The sequence below is a fragment of the Ochlerotatus camptorhynchus genome, unplaced genomic scaffold, assembly GCF_037179485.1.
Source record: "Ochlerotatus camptorhynchus isolate MF236.1 unplaced genomic scaffold, CSIRO-AGI_Acam_v1.1 ptg000066l, whole genome shotgun sequence".
Taxonomy (NCBI): Eukaryota; Metazoa; Arthropoda; class Insecta; order Diptera; family Culicidae; genus Ochlerotatus; species Ochlerotatus camptorhynchus.
Genome location: NW_027040556.1, coordinates 670,444 through 686,787, shown reverse-complemented (window position 1 = coordinate 686,787; position 16,344 = coordinate 670,444). Strand labels below are relative to the sequence as shown.

Genomic DNA, 16,344 nt, shown 5'->3' with positions numbered 1-16,344 from the left:
CTAGAATTTTGACTAGAATAGGGTACGCTTATAGATGTACTTGGGACCAAAAGACTAGTCAAGCAGTGAGGCAATTTAAAATCGTTAGTTTCCACCGGTTGGTACTATTTTCTTTAAATATTTCTAGATGAACATTTCAAATGGTCCTATCTGCTTTGATCGATTCTCCTAATCGACTTTCTCTTATGATAACCACTGCTATGCAAACAGATTTCGCGCTATTTTAAACACATAGTTTGATAAAGGAGGTTCCAATTTAGCGTGCAAAACGCCAAATACGACAGGAAAAGGTTTTGCAGCTGAGTTATTAAAGAAAGAGTCAATGAAGAGAATCAATCACTGCTGATAGGACCTTTTGAAATGTTTATCTAGAAATATTTAAAGAAAATAGTACCAACCGGTCTTCTTCTTCTTCTTTCTTGAGTACCAACCGGTGGAAACTAACGATTTTAAATTGGCTCACTGCTTGACTAGTCTTTTGGTTCCAAGTACATCTATAAGCGTACCCTATTCTAGTCGAAATTCTAGTACTACACTATGTTTTTTTTTCCTCCCTTTTTATGGCACAGACCTGTTGGTCCATATTATACACTATCACTATGTTTGTTTTGATTCGCTATGAAAGTTTGACAGATAAAATGAGGGGTTCGTGTATTTTTCTATGTTTCGAGGGGTGAATCGATTAGCTTGGGACCGAAGATAGCACCAGAGCTGAGCCAAAAAGTTGAGCACGTTTCTTCGGGACCTTCTGGTCTTAGAGTTACCTCTATGTTAGTACCATAGAGGTAACTCTAAGACCAGAAGGTCCCGAAGAAACGAGCCCAACTTTTTGGCTCAGCTCTGGTACTATCTTCGGTCTCAAGCTAATCGATTCACCCCTCGAAACATAGGAAAATACACGAACCCCTCATTTTATCTGTCAAACTTTCATAGCGAATCAAAACAAACATAGTGTAGTACTAGAATTCCGACAAAAATGGGATACGTTAATCGTTTGCTTGGGACCAATAGGCCAGTCAAGTAGTGAGCCAATTTCAAATCGATAGTTTCGTATTGATTGTTGATAGTACCATACACACTCAAGTCGCGATCTGACGTAAGCATCCTCAAAATTGTCCTTTGCTCGCTTTCTACTATCAATTATATACTTTTAGCGGCGGTGGTGTAGTGGTAAGCGTGAATGCCTCTCACCCCAAAGGGCCTGAGTTCAATCCCAGTCGGTGCTGTCGGGATTTTCTGAGGCCCGGTCCATAAGTTGATAGGTGGTAGGTATGGAAAACAAGATCGACGCAAAACAAATCAAGAGAAAAAACCCTATCAGCATCAGAACCGCAAATGTCTGGGTAGTCTTATTTGCTGTTTTGTTTTGATTCTGCGTCCGTTTCACAATGTTCCATTTCACTTTCTTCCATTCTATATACTGAATCACATTTGAGCAATCTTTAGTTTGCACAGCGTGCAGTTTAGTGGGGTTCAAATTAAAAAAAGGTTCAGATTAAAACCGATCAGATTACCGGGGGTCCACGGTAGTTGTTTTGATCCTTCTAAAGACTGAACAGCCAAAACATACACTCTTAGAAATAACTAATTTTACATATTGACATAAAAGATGAGACGTAAACAAATATGTCATGTAAAATTAAGTGCTCCGAGACTGAAAAGTTTGTTACTCGACGAAAAGTACGTTTGATTGAGTTGAATTGCGCGTCTGTTATGACTCAATTTTATGTCAAAATTGACGCTCGTATATGTCAGTCTCAGAGCACCTAAATTTACATGATTTTTTCTAAGTGTGTAATCTAACATTGCAATTACCTTCAAAATTAAATTTTAGTTGTTTATTTCAGATTCATGGGAAAAATACACGAAGATAAAACATAGTTATTCGGTATTTGCATAAAATGTTCGATGTTTGCGCTTAACTCCATCCATAAGGGTTTGACTACTCAGATACCGTGGTGGAGATTCGGGTTTTCCTTCAATATCCTCTTCACCTTTCGGCCCATGACAGGATCAGCACGTCCAATGTTTTTATCACATCACGTTCCGAAAATCCAGTTTTTTGCAAGTTCCCGTATTGACAAGTCAAGATTTGCATTACTTCCCTACAAAATCCGCTCGCGCACGTATTTTTCATTCATCGTCACCTGCTTGAACACTAAACATGGAATGTAAACACCAATCATATAGCGAATTCGTGCGAAACCGAACTTTTTGTCAGTGCGAACCTCAACCTGAGCTAGGTTTTAAAAACAAACGAGCAAACTGACGTTTGTCAGAAAACAAGCAGACCCAATCCTAATACCCGATCCAGGTTGGAACTGAATAATAAACGAATTCGCTAATAGTCTTTTTCATCAGTGACTCTCAGCCATACCTATTTGCCATAGACCTTTTTGACGTTTAATCGTCTTTCTCTATCTTGCACACAGGGATGAATGGATGGTTTGTTTTCCCACTAATCTGTTTCCCTCTTGCTCGCACTCCTTCAATTTAAATGGTACATTAGGCCGAAACAAATCACAAGTTTTTCTTTTGTCACTCAATGCTCGCACCAGTCGAGGGGGGTTTTACATTATATCTAAACCGTATATTTCAAACGCTAACATTTTTTCTTAGCCTCCGCTTTAACCTTATACTTCTTTGAAGCCGTGATTTTTGACACTAATGCCACAAATGTTGACCTTATTATGTGTAACCCTCTAGTTATCAACAAGACATTTCACGCATAAGTTTTTGTATTCTTTCAAGGAAGAACATTGGTAATAATGTAGATGAATAGGATCAAAGCAATTGATTTTTGGGTATTGATAAATTCCGGATAAACCATCAAACGGAATACCACAAACGTAACAGTTCTTATGAAAAAAACGTATTGTTGTCGATACTTCATCCCTATCCAAATATAACTCAGTTTTCTTAACAATTGTTCGTGCTTCAAAAAAATCTAACTAGACTTATGGGTTCAGGAAGGTCTATTCAACAAAATCCAAATATTCAAAAAAGGAGCCAAAATCCATCTTGGCTGAACATAAAAACCAAATTTTAACAAAAATACGTAGCTTTGTCAATTTAAACCTGGCTTTGGGTGTGCTTAAAAATATAATCATCACATATGAATTCAGCAAGGTAAATTCTATAAAATCTAAGCATAACTTTCAAAGGACAGTATCAAAATCCAACTTAGCAGAAAAGGAAAACCAAAAAAAAACCTTTTCGAATTACAAACCCGGGTCAACCTTCACGTATGGATTCAGCAAGGTCCATTTTTAAAAATACAAGCCTATTTTTCAATGATATGAGCCAAAATGCAATTTGGCAGAACCAAAAAACCAAATTTCTATGAAAACACGGATGGATTCAGCAATTCGGTAAAATCCACTCCTATTTTTCAAAGGAAGGAGCCGAAATTCAACATGGCTGAACAAGAAACCCAAATTTCTATAAAAATACGTACTTTTGAGAATTCAAACCCAGTTTTCTAAAAAATTGTGCATGCTTCAAAAAATGTACCATCAGGTATGGATTCGGCATAGTCCATTCTATAAAATTCAAGTCTATTTTCAAAGATCGGAGCCGAAATTCAACTTGGTAGAACCGAAAATCAAAGTTTTTATGAAAATACGTACTTTTGTGAATTTAAACTCGGTATTCTCAAAAATTGAAGAAATTCAACCCTCACGTATGGATTCAGCAACTTCTATTAAAATACAAGCCTATTTTTCAAAGATAGAAGCCAAAATTCAGTTCGGAAAAATAGAAAAATTAATTTTCTATGAAAATACCTTCTTTTGTGAATATTAACCAGGTTCGTCCATCCGGTATTCAGCATGTTCCATTCTACAAAATCCAAGCACAAATTTCAAAAGATTGAACCGAAATCCAACCTTGCTTCAAAACGTATGAACTCACAAAGGTCTATTCCATAACATCCAAGCCTGTTTTTCAAAGGACGGAGCCAAAATCCAACTTGGCTGATCAAGAAACCCAAATTTCTATAAAAATATGTACTTTTGTGGATGTAAACCCAGATTTCTCAACAATTGTGCTTGCTTTAAAAAAAATCTACCATCAGGTATGAACACACGAAGGTCCATTCTTTAAAATCTCAGCCTAATTTTCAAACGATGTGAATCTCATAAGAACGAGGAAGGGATCTAAGGGAGCGGAATCTACGTTAAAAGTTAGGTAAATCACTTCAGGAAAGCTCAGACTAACATTCAATATAATTCAATCACTCAACAGAAAAGTTTGAACTCCCTAAGGAAGGTTTTGAACCACTTCAGAAAAGGTTGGACACCATTTGGAAAATTTAAGCTCAAAAAATTGTCGCTTCACTTCGGAAAGCTTCCTACACTTTCACTAAGATTGCCAAAGCAGTTAACAAAAATCTGGAGCTCACTTAGGAAAATATCAAACCTGTTCTGACTAGTTTGGTTTCAGTTCGGAAAAAGTTGAATCAATGCAGGAAACCTTGGATTCATTTAGGAAAGGATTAATCAGCTAATCAGCCTCACTTCAGAAAATGCGAAACCAATTCTTTAAAGATTGGATTTAGAATATGTTGAATCATGTCAGGAAAGTTTTGACAACATTAAAAAGGGTTGAATAACATAACAGAAAAGTTTAGACTCAGTTAGAAAAAATATTGATGACTTATTCGAAAGTTTGAACTCACTTCAAAAAAGTTCAGACTCAATTTTGAATCTGCTTTGAAAATTGTCACCTCAGTTAGGAATTTCCTGAATCGTTTCTGATTTGGTCTCACTTCTAAAAATTTTAAACCAATTTTGAAAAGATTGGATTTAGCTTGAAAATTGTTGAATCACTGTAGAAAAGAAGTGAATCATTAAATATCATTGCAAAAGGTTTGTAAGTTAAGAAATGTAGATCTAATGCAAAAATCTGGCGACTACGGTGGGCTGGGCACATCGTAATAATGTCGGATAATGGTTCTTTTTAGTGGTCCGATTGGGACAAGACGAAGATGTGCGCAACGAACAAGAGGGATCGATCAGATTGAAGGTGGCTTACCTAGTGAGTTGCCAAACAAGATTAGGAATGATGTTCGATAAAATCCGTTTTCAACAACTGAAACCGGGTGATCCGATGTCAAGGACCTGTCATGCTGTACTGGTCAAGTACCAATTTATGTGAAAATTATTTAAAAGAACTAAAAAATCTAGCAAAGCGAGTATCGATACTCAAATGAATTTGCGAAAAATATATATACACTGAAAGTTTTATTTTATTTCCCCCTTGGTGATATTCCAAAATTTTGAAGGGGGGGGGGGGGGAAGTGACAAAAGAAAAACTTGATATTTGTTCCGGCCGATTAAACGTCAAAAAGCTCCATAGAAATTGTCCACTCATACGTGTGGTATCTAACAGATACGATGTTGGTGTTTACTTCAGTGTGTAATGAGATGTCGAAGAAGAGAGTTTGTGTTTGATGACGAGTGCACTTATTGGAGACATAAAATGGTGTAAACTTTGGGATACCACAATACGTTCGATATTTCAAAAGTTACAGTGATTTGAATGTGTCCGGATTAATGTGACACTTAGTGTCACTGAGAATTCCTTAATAAATGAGTTAAGAACGCAGCGTTCCAGAAACCATTCGAATTTCATACACAAGCATCAATTAATCGAGTCAAAATGTTTCATCAACAACAACTAGCAGAAGCATTGGTCTCATTGGAGGAGCAGTCACAATCATCATGTGCCAGCAAATTCAACGAAATACACTGAGTAGCATAACAACAAACCAAACAATCTGCAACGCGTTTCGTCAGCAACATGCGATTCTATTTCCCCACATAGCTAAAGGCCCAAGCGCAATGACGGCGGAAGCGGAACGGCAACGGCAGCGGAAAAGCCCGATCTGAGTAAGCCTACTTGTCGGATTGCAAACTAGTTAGATCCAAATCGACTTCGATTGGCGTCTTGCAGTGAAACTTTTCCAAGCTTCCGCCTCCTACATTTCGAAGTGAGAACTACTAGAAGGAGGATAGTTTCCAAATTTTCAAAGTAAAACAGACGATTTTTGGGGCAAATCGGTCCATAAAGAAAAACTAATAATTTCCCGTGGAAACTTTTGCTTGAAACGTGTAAGAAAATGTGTTTGAAAACTAATTGTTATTGTTTCGGTATGGATCGGAGATGTTTTCATGGAAAATAATGCATAACAAGTTTGCACCCACAGCGAGAGGTTACCTCCTGCGCAGCTGCATTTTTCGGAAAATTGTGAATATGTGCGATTTCCACTAAGATGAAAGTGGAAATTAAGTGAATTTACTTAGGAAAGGTTGTATCATGCTGGTGGTAATGGAGAATTGGTTGTATAGGACGCCAATATTCAATAAATGTTCATTTTGGCCTTTTCTAAGCAAACATATTGATACTCACAATTTTCGATGGAAAACGCAACGGAACTTGCTTTACTCAACACGCACCATACTATAAAATGGTGCCGGATGGTTTTGAAAGTGATAACAACATGACAAATCATCTTTATTTTGAGTAATTGAGCAATTTACTTCTGTTTACATCATATTTACGATGCAGCATTGATGGAGCCGCGAAATGAAATGAATATATCTAATGAAAGTTCAACTGGAAAAGTCAAAGATGCACATCAGTCTGATCGTAAAAACGTTTTCTTCTTCAATTCAATGTTATATTGGAAGGATTTTACACAGGCTTGATGAAAATTATGATTCAACGCTAATTTTCACGAATTTTATATGCAGTCTGTCAACATTATCATCATCATGCAGTGGCGACATCTACGTCGAGCGTTTACGGCAATCTTCCAATTAGGCATCTTGATGTCATTAGTGACAACTGTCAAACTTTCCGTTCCGCTTCCGCCCACATTGCGTTTGGGCCTTAAGGCACGTTTCTTCAGTGAGGCCTCTGTAAAGGCCCAAACGCAATATGGGCCGGAAGCGGAACGGAAACGGAAAGTTTAACAGTTGTCACAAATGACATCAAGATGCCTAACCGAAGTCGATTTGGTTCTAACTAGTTTTCAATTGGCGTTGACGGCACCGTCGAAAAATTTGCTCTTCCAGCAAATATAGACAGTTTCTTATGGGAATTTTCGGTGGAGTGAAAGGATAGTACAAAAACCGCCATGTTTCACGCACAGTCTGACGTTTGCTTACGGATTTTCTCATAGGAGTAAAGAGCTACAGAGTCGCCGTCAACGCCAATCCGACAAGTAGGCTTACTCAAGGGTCACCCACATTAGATCCGTTTGCGTTGCGTTGACGTAAATTTGACAGTTAGACAATAGATAAAACTTTGCCGCAACGCGTCCGATCCGGATCTAAAGTGCGTGGGCCTTCAGATCGGGCTTTTCCGCTGCCACTGCCGTTCCGCTTCCGCTGTCATTGCGCTTGGGCCTTAACTCCCGGCAAATAAAATTCAATTCATTATTGTCTTGGACTTGGAAGAGGTAACATCTAGTTAATCCCTTTGAAACTAGCCAACAACCATGTGTATAGCTTATTTTAAAAGCTAAATAAACATGAATTTTAGCTGCATAAGCGAATTTGTGCCTTATAAGATAATCTGCAGTTAAAATATGCTGGTTGCCTACAGCAATAACCTAAAATTATTCCAAGATTTATTGGAGCTATACTCAGAAGTTGATTCTCTTGGAATTATAATCGGTAGTCTCTTGGAGCTCTCCTCAGAATTACGTTGGGTTGATTTATTGACTAAAATTTAGGGGCTGTGCATTAGGGTGCTTCATTTTGAAAAAAAGTTATGAATTTATGATAGGCCACCCTCCAGTTCGATTCATAACCCCAAAATATGAGCCTGTACAAAAAATGGAAAAGATTGATTAGGAGGAGGATTAGAGGTCGTGCAAATGAAGTTTGTCTCAGACGTTATTCCGATCAGAAGTGACGTTTTTGTGCTACAATTTATTGAAAAATTACAAAGACGCCATTTTGAAGAAAAAAATACAGCTTCCAAAATGGCCGAATTTATGGAAACATTTGAATGATTGCCCAGGACACACAATTATGTAAAGTTTCTAACGAATCGGAGAAGGTCGAGTTTTTTCCGTGGAACTACTCTTGGGTAACCGGGAAAACCGGGAAAATTCGGGGATTCAACCCTCCCTAACTCTATGTTGAAGGGATCATCGAGTTATGTAGGATATCGACCAACGGAGGTAAATTTTGGAAATTTCTAAGGAGAAATGGTCGAAGTAGCCTGAATTTCCATCGAATTAGAGAGAGATCGAGTAAGGAAGAGTTGACTGTATAATATCAATATATAAAGATCAAATGTCTGAACAGAAACACATGCACATGAAAAGAGACATTAGAAAATTAAACTGAACACTAAACAAATTTAAAGAACTTCAGATAAGCATAGTAAACTTTTACAGTACCGTACTTTTGGGAAAACCCCTGTGCGACCAACCTGGCCTTGTATCGCATAATCTGCCCGGACTCATCTTCCTTACACTCTTACACCTACTTGCAACCAACCACGTTGCAATGTCGGGGTACCTTGGTAAGGGTCCATGTTTCGTTGTCACGAAGGGATGCCATTACCTCGTTCATGGCCGCTTTCCGGGCTTGCAATCGCTTCACTGTTCTTGGCTCTCTTCCCGCAATGTGCTCGCCTTCCTTTTTGGGACTCACCTGATAGGTTGAGGATGGTTCCATTTATCACTTTCTTATCCTCTTCATTAAGCTCCAAGAACCGACTGATGACTATCTGGCCAGTAGAATTATTCAGCAAACGATACACTTTGCTGTTCGATGCGGATCCGACAAAGGTCATTTTGTTTGACTTCCCTAATAAAAAATTACCACACACGAACGATAGCCCAAATCAAGACCAACAATTGGAATGGCCTTAACTCCATTTTGTAAACAAACCTTGTAAGGCCATTTTCTCGCGAACCGCAACCTTCATTCGCAAACCTGAACCACAATCGGGTAGAGGAGAATTTCCCCTACCTGTTCATTATGTTGGTTTGCCTTTGCGGACTTCGGTTCGAGAGAAAATGGCCTTACAAGGTTTGTTTACAAAATGGAGTTAAGGCCATTTCAATTGTTGGTCTTGAAATGATTGAACTATTCCACACATGGTTTGGATGATACCCCGAACACGTCGTTAAGCAAAATTAACCATACCATTTTTATTAGGGTTCCATCCCTGCATCCGAACACCTTCAAGTGCTGCAATTTGGTGCCGAACCAGATCTCGTAAGGCGTCGATTCAATCGCTGATGATGGCAGTCGATTCTGGACATACGCCGCGGTATTCACAGCCTCTGCCCAAAAGCGACAAGATAAACCAGCATCCAACAGCATACACAATCCCATCTCATTTAACGTCCTATTTCTTCTTTCAGCTACGCCGTTCTGTTGTGGGACATACCCAGCGGTGAATTCAGCCTTAATTTCTTCTTCTGCATAAAACTTGCACATGACATTGCTGGTATACTAACCACCCCGGTCTGAACGGATGACCTTCGGTTTCCGCCCGAATAGAGTTTCAGTGAACGTCACATACTCACGGATCTTGTCGGCAACTTCGGACTTTTCCTTCAAGAAATAGACGACAACATAGCGGCTATGATCATCAATCATCGTCATGTAATACCGGCACTCGCCTGGCGATGTCGTCATAGGACCACATACATCGCTGTGCACGATATCTAATACCGCTTTTGACCTTTTCTCGGCTGCTTGGGGAAACGATGGCCGTGCCATCTTCCCTTCGAGGCAACACTCACAAGTCCGTCGAATTCCGCAATCCTTGACCTTCAACCCAGAGGCCAAACCGCGCCGCTCAATTTCGCCAATCACATCCGGATCTCTGTGACCTAGTCTTCGATGCCACACGTGCAGACAGTCGGCGTTGTGCTGCTTATCACTCACCAGCAACGATTTTTCCATCATGTTCAGTCGGTACAGGCCGTTGCAATTACCGACCCGTCATACACCAACCGACACTGATCCGCGTCGAATTCCACACGAATACCTTTTTCTGTGAGTTTCGAAACAGAAATTAAATTGCCTTCTACAGGGTGATTCAGAATAACTGTCACCGATTTCACAAATATGCAATTCTCAATGGGTAAAATGGGTATATGTTCAAGTATTTTTGTTTTAAGTGTGTACAAATATCAGCTTGTATTGGTAGTAGGATTTGAAATTTCATTCGTTTGTGATTTCAAGCAGCCATTGACGTCAAAATGGAGAATGGCATAAATCTTTAAAAAATCGTGTGTTATCTTTTAGAAACTGAAATCTGTTCGAAAGAATGTAACATTTATTTTTGCATCATTATAGAGGTACAAAGGAACCATGCTTGGAAAATCCGTTCAATATCCGAGCTTAAACGCATCACCAGGACTCAAAAAGTGCTGGAACTAAAGCGTGCGTGCCAGCTGTGGGTAATTTTCATCACAAATGTGGCTGATAATTAAGGTAAAGGGAGAGAGATTTGAAATAAACTATGCTTAGTTGAAGATTTGTATGTAGAATATCTGGAATATAATGATATCAAAAATTCATGCAAGCGTTCAATCGTTATGACCATTTTAAAAAGGGACAGTTATTCCGAATCACCCTGTAGTTCCGGAGCAAAAATCACACCGGTCAACGTAACCGATACTTTTTCGTTACGGCTGTTCACGCACTCGATTTTACACTCACCGACGCCTGCCGTACGAAGAACTTTGCCTCTCGGCGGTCGAAATCTCCGGACGTACACTCTCATCGAGACGCACAAAAGAACTGCGATTTTTCGCCAAATGTGACGTTGCGCCCGAATCAATCACCCACTCACTCGCATCATGCTTACCAGACCGCACCATAAACGTGAACGACCTTCAGTCGTAGCGCTTGTTCTTCGAAACTGTACCGGTATCTGCTTCGTCCGTCAGCTTCACTTTCACTAATTCCAGGGTGAGCTCATCCTCGTTCCGCGCTTCCAAAGCCGTTGTCAGAGGATTGAACAACTCCGGAAGTCCTCGCAATATCAGCGCCACTTTAAGGCACTCCTTCAAATCCGGAATTTCCCAGACGTGCGTACTGCTTCTCAATTTCCGCCAGATAGGCTTCCATGTTATCCCCTACCTTAAAGTTCTGGTTCGTGATCTGCCGAAGTAGGGTCACTCGCTGCCCTAACGTGGTCTTCTCGTGGTGCTCCTTCAGAGTCGTCCACGTGTCCTTCGCGGTCGTTTTGTCACGAATCAGTCTATATTGGCTCTCATTCACCATCAAATGAATCGTGGCTAACGTCTTCTCATCGCCGTCCCTCTAAGCGTTTCGGAGGAGTACCTGGTTCTACATGCTTCCAGAGCTGCTCCCTCCGCAGCAACGCTTTCACAGAGAACGACCATGCTTGATAGTTCGTCAACTTGACAATTTTAGCCCACTCCATCGCTTCGAGAAAAAACAGAAAACTTTTCACACTTCAATTTTCCGACCAGGAACTTCCGTCTGGGCCCATAACCTGTTCGAGGTTTCAAACGCAGGAATAGACTATTGGGGAGAAATAATATAGAGCTGCCGAGTTTTATATTAGCCGCATATCAACCTTATATTGCAGGGAGCTTGTTGAGCAGTTTCAGGCAAAAAGCGAAAAAAACATGAATTTTTGAATCGATCTTCATCGCTTTGCATGAAACTTTGCGTAATTTGTTGTTTTGGGCAATGATTCACATTTTTGCTGAAATTCGGCCATTTTGGAACTTGTAAAATGTTCAAAATGGCGTCCTTGAAATTTTCAAAAATAGTAGCACGGAAACGGCATTTCTGATCGAGACAAAGTTGTAGAGAAAAATAATGTTAAAAAAAAAACAAAACAAATAAAACTATAGATAGCCTTGGGCACTGTTTTCATGAAAAAAAAAATAGGCATGAATATCTAAGGAACTAAGCTTTTATCATTTTGTCGTTAAATCTGTCTCATATAAAAAAAAAGTCTGAGGACACGATGGAGCTATGAAATCAAAAAAAAGTAGTTAAATTCACTTGTGGAAATGGATCTGCCTTATTTTTTCCTTAAATGAAGAATTTTCCCCGATTAAATCTTCAGTTAGGTTAGGTTAGGTTTCTTTATTAAAGAGACTTTCAGCCTTTGACTGGTTCTTCTCTGGATATCTATACATGTTTCATTTGAATCAATCCCGCCCTAGGAATACCTAATCCAATAATTATTCGTTATATGTTATATTTCGGATTTGGATACTAAATTACGCTTCATATCGACTAAACAACGTTCAACTTAATATTCCGAAAATGCTTCAAAAATTTGCTACAATTCCATTTGTGTAAACATCATAAAATTAAAAAAAAAAAACAATCCAAATAACTACTACCACTCACCTCCAACGGGTGTCTGAACGCGGCCCTTCCGCTTATCCCCGCCCGCCGGTATCGATGGCGACGTCTTCGGTTGCGCATCCCAGCTTTCGTCCAGCTCCGTCAAATCACACCCGGGCCGTATGCCATCGCTGAAAATCACCGTCTTTTCTCTGCGTCCCGATCGAGGAGCTCCGGCCCGTTTCAACACTCCCACCGGAACCATCACCGAAATGGGCGATTGAGGTTGATTGATGGCCTGCTGGAACGGTGGCACCGTGGAACAATACTCCATTGGATTGTTCGGATTCGGTTGCCGACTCGCAGACGAACCGGAGGCTCCGGCGGCAATCGCAAACTGAGATCCATACTGCTCTTCTTCCAGTGCCTGTTGCTGCTGGTTGAGAATGATATCGCAGCTGATGCAAATGCGGGCTTCCACATCTCCGAGGTATTGGAGTTTGGCTTTCAGGCAGCAGCACGCCGAACAGAGCAGCTGCCCGCATGCACGACAGTGGTGGCGACGTTTAATGAGGGAGAATTTTTGGTTACATTGCATGCAGAAGTTGGTAGCGTTGTCCGGGACCCAGTAGGGTGGAATTTTCCCGAGCTGCGGATGAGAAGTGAGAGAACCCGGAGCCCGGTACGGTGGCTGGCCACCACTGGCTTCGTGAAGGAGATCGTCACTGTTTTCTGTGGGGGGAGCCGATGGTGGAGGTGCAGGAACTATTGCGATCGAAGGAGCAAAATCGTCTGAACTGGTGGAGGACAGCGTGAGGCCCTGATCGGAGTCGATCCCATGGCAAATTGACGACGGTGGTGTATGGCCGGGAGAACTTTGCTTTTCGGGGAAGGTATCCACGTGGGACGGTAGTTCTAGGGAATTTGGTCGAGGAAGCGGGGCTCGGTCCAGTTCTGCGGCAGCAGAAGCTTGCGCTATTGGAGGTTCACTTCGAGCTTCGTCGTTATCTGCCCCAGCTATTGCTTCCTCCGCAACTGGTAGATCCTCTCTAACAACCGCAGACTCCGTTTCGGTACAATCGATAAATTTGATTTCGCTACCATCGTCCACCGCTTCCTGAGTGATTCCTGGGACGTCGTTGTCGGGAATATCGTCTACGTTAATATCCTGAACTACGTTGGCACCGTTCGCAGCGTTCATGGCTGCCAAATCATTAAATTCCAGCGTTGAAGCCTGCGAGATAAGATCCTCATCGTTGTCTCCTCGGTTTGACTCCGGAATACTCTCGTCGCTTCTGGTATCAATACTGTTGTGACTGCCAATACTGATGGTATCTTTCCGATCCTTTTCCTCGGTTGACTTTTCCTCTACGGCTTCCACTGCATTCGATTGAACTTCCACTGCGCTCGCGGCTACAGTGTTCGGCCCTGGTGCTACGGTCTGTTGAATATCATATTCTTCCAACTCTTGCAAGTAACTTTCCAATTCCGTATCCGAAACGTCATCCATCGTAGACTCAAATCCAACCACCTTCTTCACTTCGGTTCTCTCCTCGTCGACCACTTCCGGCAGTGCCAGAATTGCATCTTCTTTCTTGCTCGGCTGTTCCAATGGAATGGAAACCTCTTCCGGACCTTTATTGTCTCCCTGGCCGGCGCTCGTTAAATCCACTGCCACTATGGATGATATCGATGATATACCTGCAATTGTTGATAAAAAAAAAGCAATTAAGTCATTAGATAACCCGTAATCTACCCTAACCAACCTTCCAAATTGATAACGTCGTTGCTCAGCGTATCGGAATACAAACTGTTTTTGTAGGAAAACGCTGACGTATCCTGCTGCTCGCTGGGGCCGGCTTTCTTCTCCGGAGCCACCTGACTCACCGGTTGCTCTTCGTTGGTCGTAGCCAGCGTTGTATTCTCGGACGAATCCAAAATATAATCCCCAGCACTCAGCGACAGTCCTTCGTTTAAGCGTTCATGCACATCCGCATCGCCGTGTTCCTCTCCGTCGCTGGTGGAAGTCGATGACGAGGACGACGGGGTGGACGACGCAGATGACGAGCAACTGCTATTCCTTCGCTTATGATGATGATGATGGTGGTGGTGCTGGTGGTGGTGATTTCCATGTTCGGAACTATTTGACGCAGTGGAGGATGTTGATAGTCGACGACCAGCGTCGTTGCCGCCAGCGCCGTCGCCACCGACCGGTGACGAAGATGTGTGGGATTCAGTGGAAATTGACGAACTGGACGGTGAAATAAGAGGCTTGCTGTCTCCGTTGGTGCTGGCGGAATCTGCCGCCTGTGGTTGGATTTCAACTTGCTGAAGCTTCTCGTTCAGATCGGTACCGGCGTTTACGTATTCGTTCAAGCTGTTGAATACGGTCGACACGTTGATGACGTTGGTTTTCAGCTTGGTTTTATCTGATGCAATGGCGTTATTGTTGCTGTTGCTGCTGCTGCCGCCAATGGCGGAACCTGTTTCCAAGGTACTTGCAGTTCCATTTTCTTGAATCTGTGGTAGCTGTTGAGGTTGGGGTGCGGGTTTTAAAATGGGCTCTGCCGTCGATACCTCTGGTGGTTCTTGCGATGGTTTAGATGATGTTGGTTCTAAAATGGAATAGAAACATGTGCTCTGGTTAGAGTATGGGCATATATTTACTAGTTTTAGTTTAAAAATGCGAAGAGAAAATACAGAAGTAATAGGAACTCGATTAATGCGAACAAGAGTCGGGATTGCTTGGTGGACTTCTGTGGCTCGGAGAAAGTGTGACTAAATACATTGGTGGGCAGAGATGTGACGGGCTACACAACCGTGTGGCACCGTTGTCAATTTGAACCACACAATTTCTTTGAGTGCAACATTTATATTTTATCTCATTTATCCCAGTTACTTACTTACTTACTTATCCTGGTCCGACATCCCTCAGGATTGCACCTGCATCACAATGTTACGCCAATTCACTCGGTCCGTGGCTGCTTGTCTCCAATTTCTTGACCGTCCCACACTTCCAAGATCCTGCTCCACTTGGTCTAACCACCTTGCTCGCTTTGCTCCTCTTCGTCTTGTACCGGCCGGATTCGAGGCAAAAACCAACGTGTCCCGCCCATCGTACCCGTCCAGCTTTCGCGACTTTCTGGATACAGGGTTCGCCATAGAGTTGCGCCAGCTCGTGGTTCATCCTTCGCCTCCATACACCGTTCTCACATACCCCGCCAAAGATGGTCCTAAGCACTTGTCGTTCGAAAACACCCAGTGCTTGCAGGTCCCCCTCGAGCATCGTCCACGTCTCGTACCCGTAGAGAACTACCGGTCTTATCAGCGTCTTGTACATGGTTAATTTAGGAAGTACCTACCGGTCTTATCAGCGTCTTGTACGTGGTACATTTAGTACGGAGGTGAAGTTTACCCGACCTCAGGGTCTTGTGGAGTCCGTAGTAAGCACGACTTCCGGCAATAATACGCCGACGAATTTCTCTGCTGCAGTTGTTATCCGACGTCACCAATGATCCGAGGTACACAAATTCATCCACCATATCGAACTCATCCCCGTCGATTGTCACGCTTCTGCCTATGCGAGCCCTATCCCACTCGTTTCCTCCAGCTAACAGATACTTTGTCTTCGACGTATTCACCTTTAATCCAACCTTCTCTGCTTCACGTTTCAACCTTGTGTACTGCTCCGCCACGGCCTAAAACGTTCTTCCGACAATGTCCACGTCGTCAGCGAAGCAGATGAACTGGCTGGACTTATTGAAGATCGTGCCCGCATGTTAAAGCCCGCACGTGTCATAACACCTTCTAACGCAACAGGAACAGGAGGCAGGAAAGACCATCGCCTTGTCGAAGACCTTTGCGAGTTTCAAACGATTCCGATAACACACCCGATATCTTCACACAGCACTGTACACCATCCATCGTAGCCCTGATCAGTCTGGTCAGCTTCGCGGGAAAACTGTTCTCGTCCATAATCTTCCATAGCTCTTCACGGTCAATAGTATCATAGGCAGCCTTGAAATCGATG

The 16,344-nt window shown here is 42.0% G+C and overlaps 1 protein-coding gene across 1 annotated transcript in view; it reads right to left on the bottom strand.

Moving 5' to 3' along the window:
* The window catches only part of Sara (Smad anchor for receptor activation), a 37,893-nt gene that overhangs the window by 7,073 nt on the left and 14,476 nt on the right, over positions 1 to 16,344 (bottom strand). Inside the window, exons 2-3 of the mRNA XM_065216657.1 lie at positions 14,081 to 14,929; positions 12,378 to 14,015 (exon numbers count right to left, since the gene is read on the bottom strand). Of these exons, the coding sequence (XP_065072729.1) occupies positions 12,378 to 14,015; positions 14,081 to 14,929 (2,487 nt within the window). The remainder of the gene's footprint in view (positions 1 to 12,377; positions 14,016 to 14,080; positions 14,930 to 16,344) is intronic.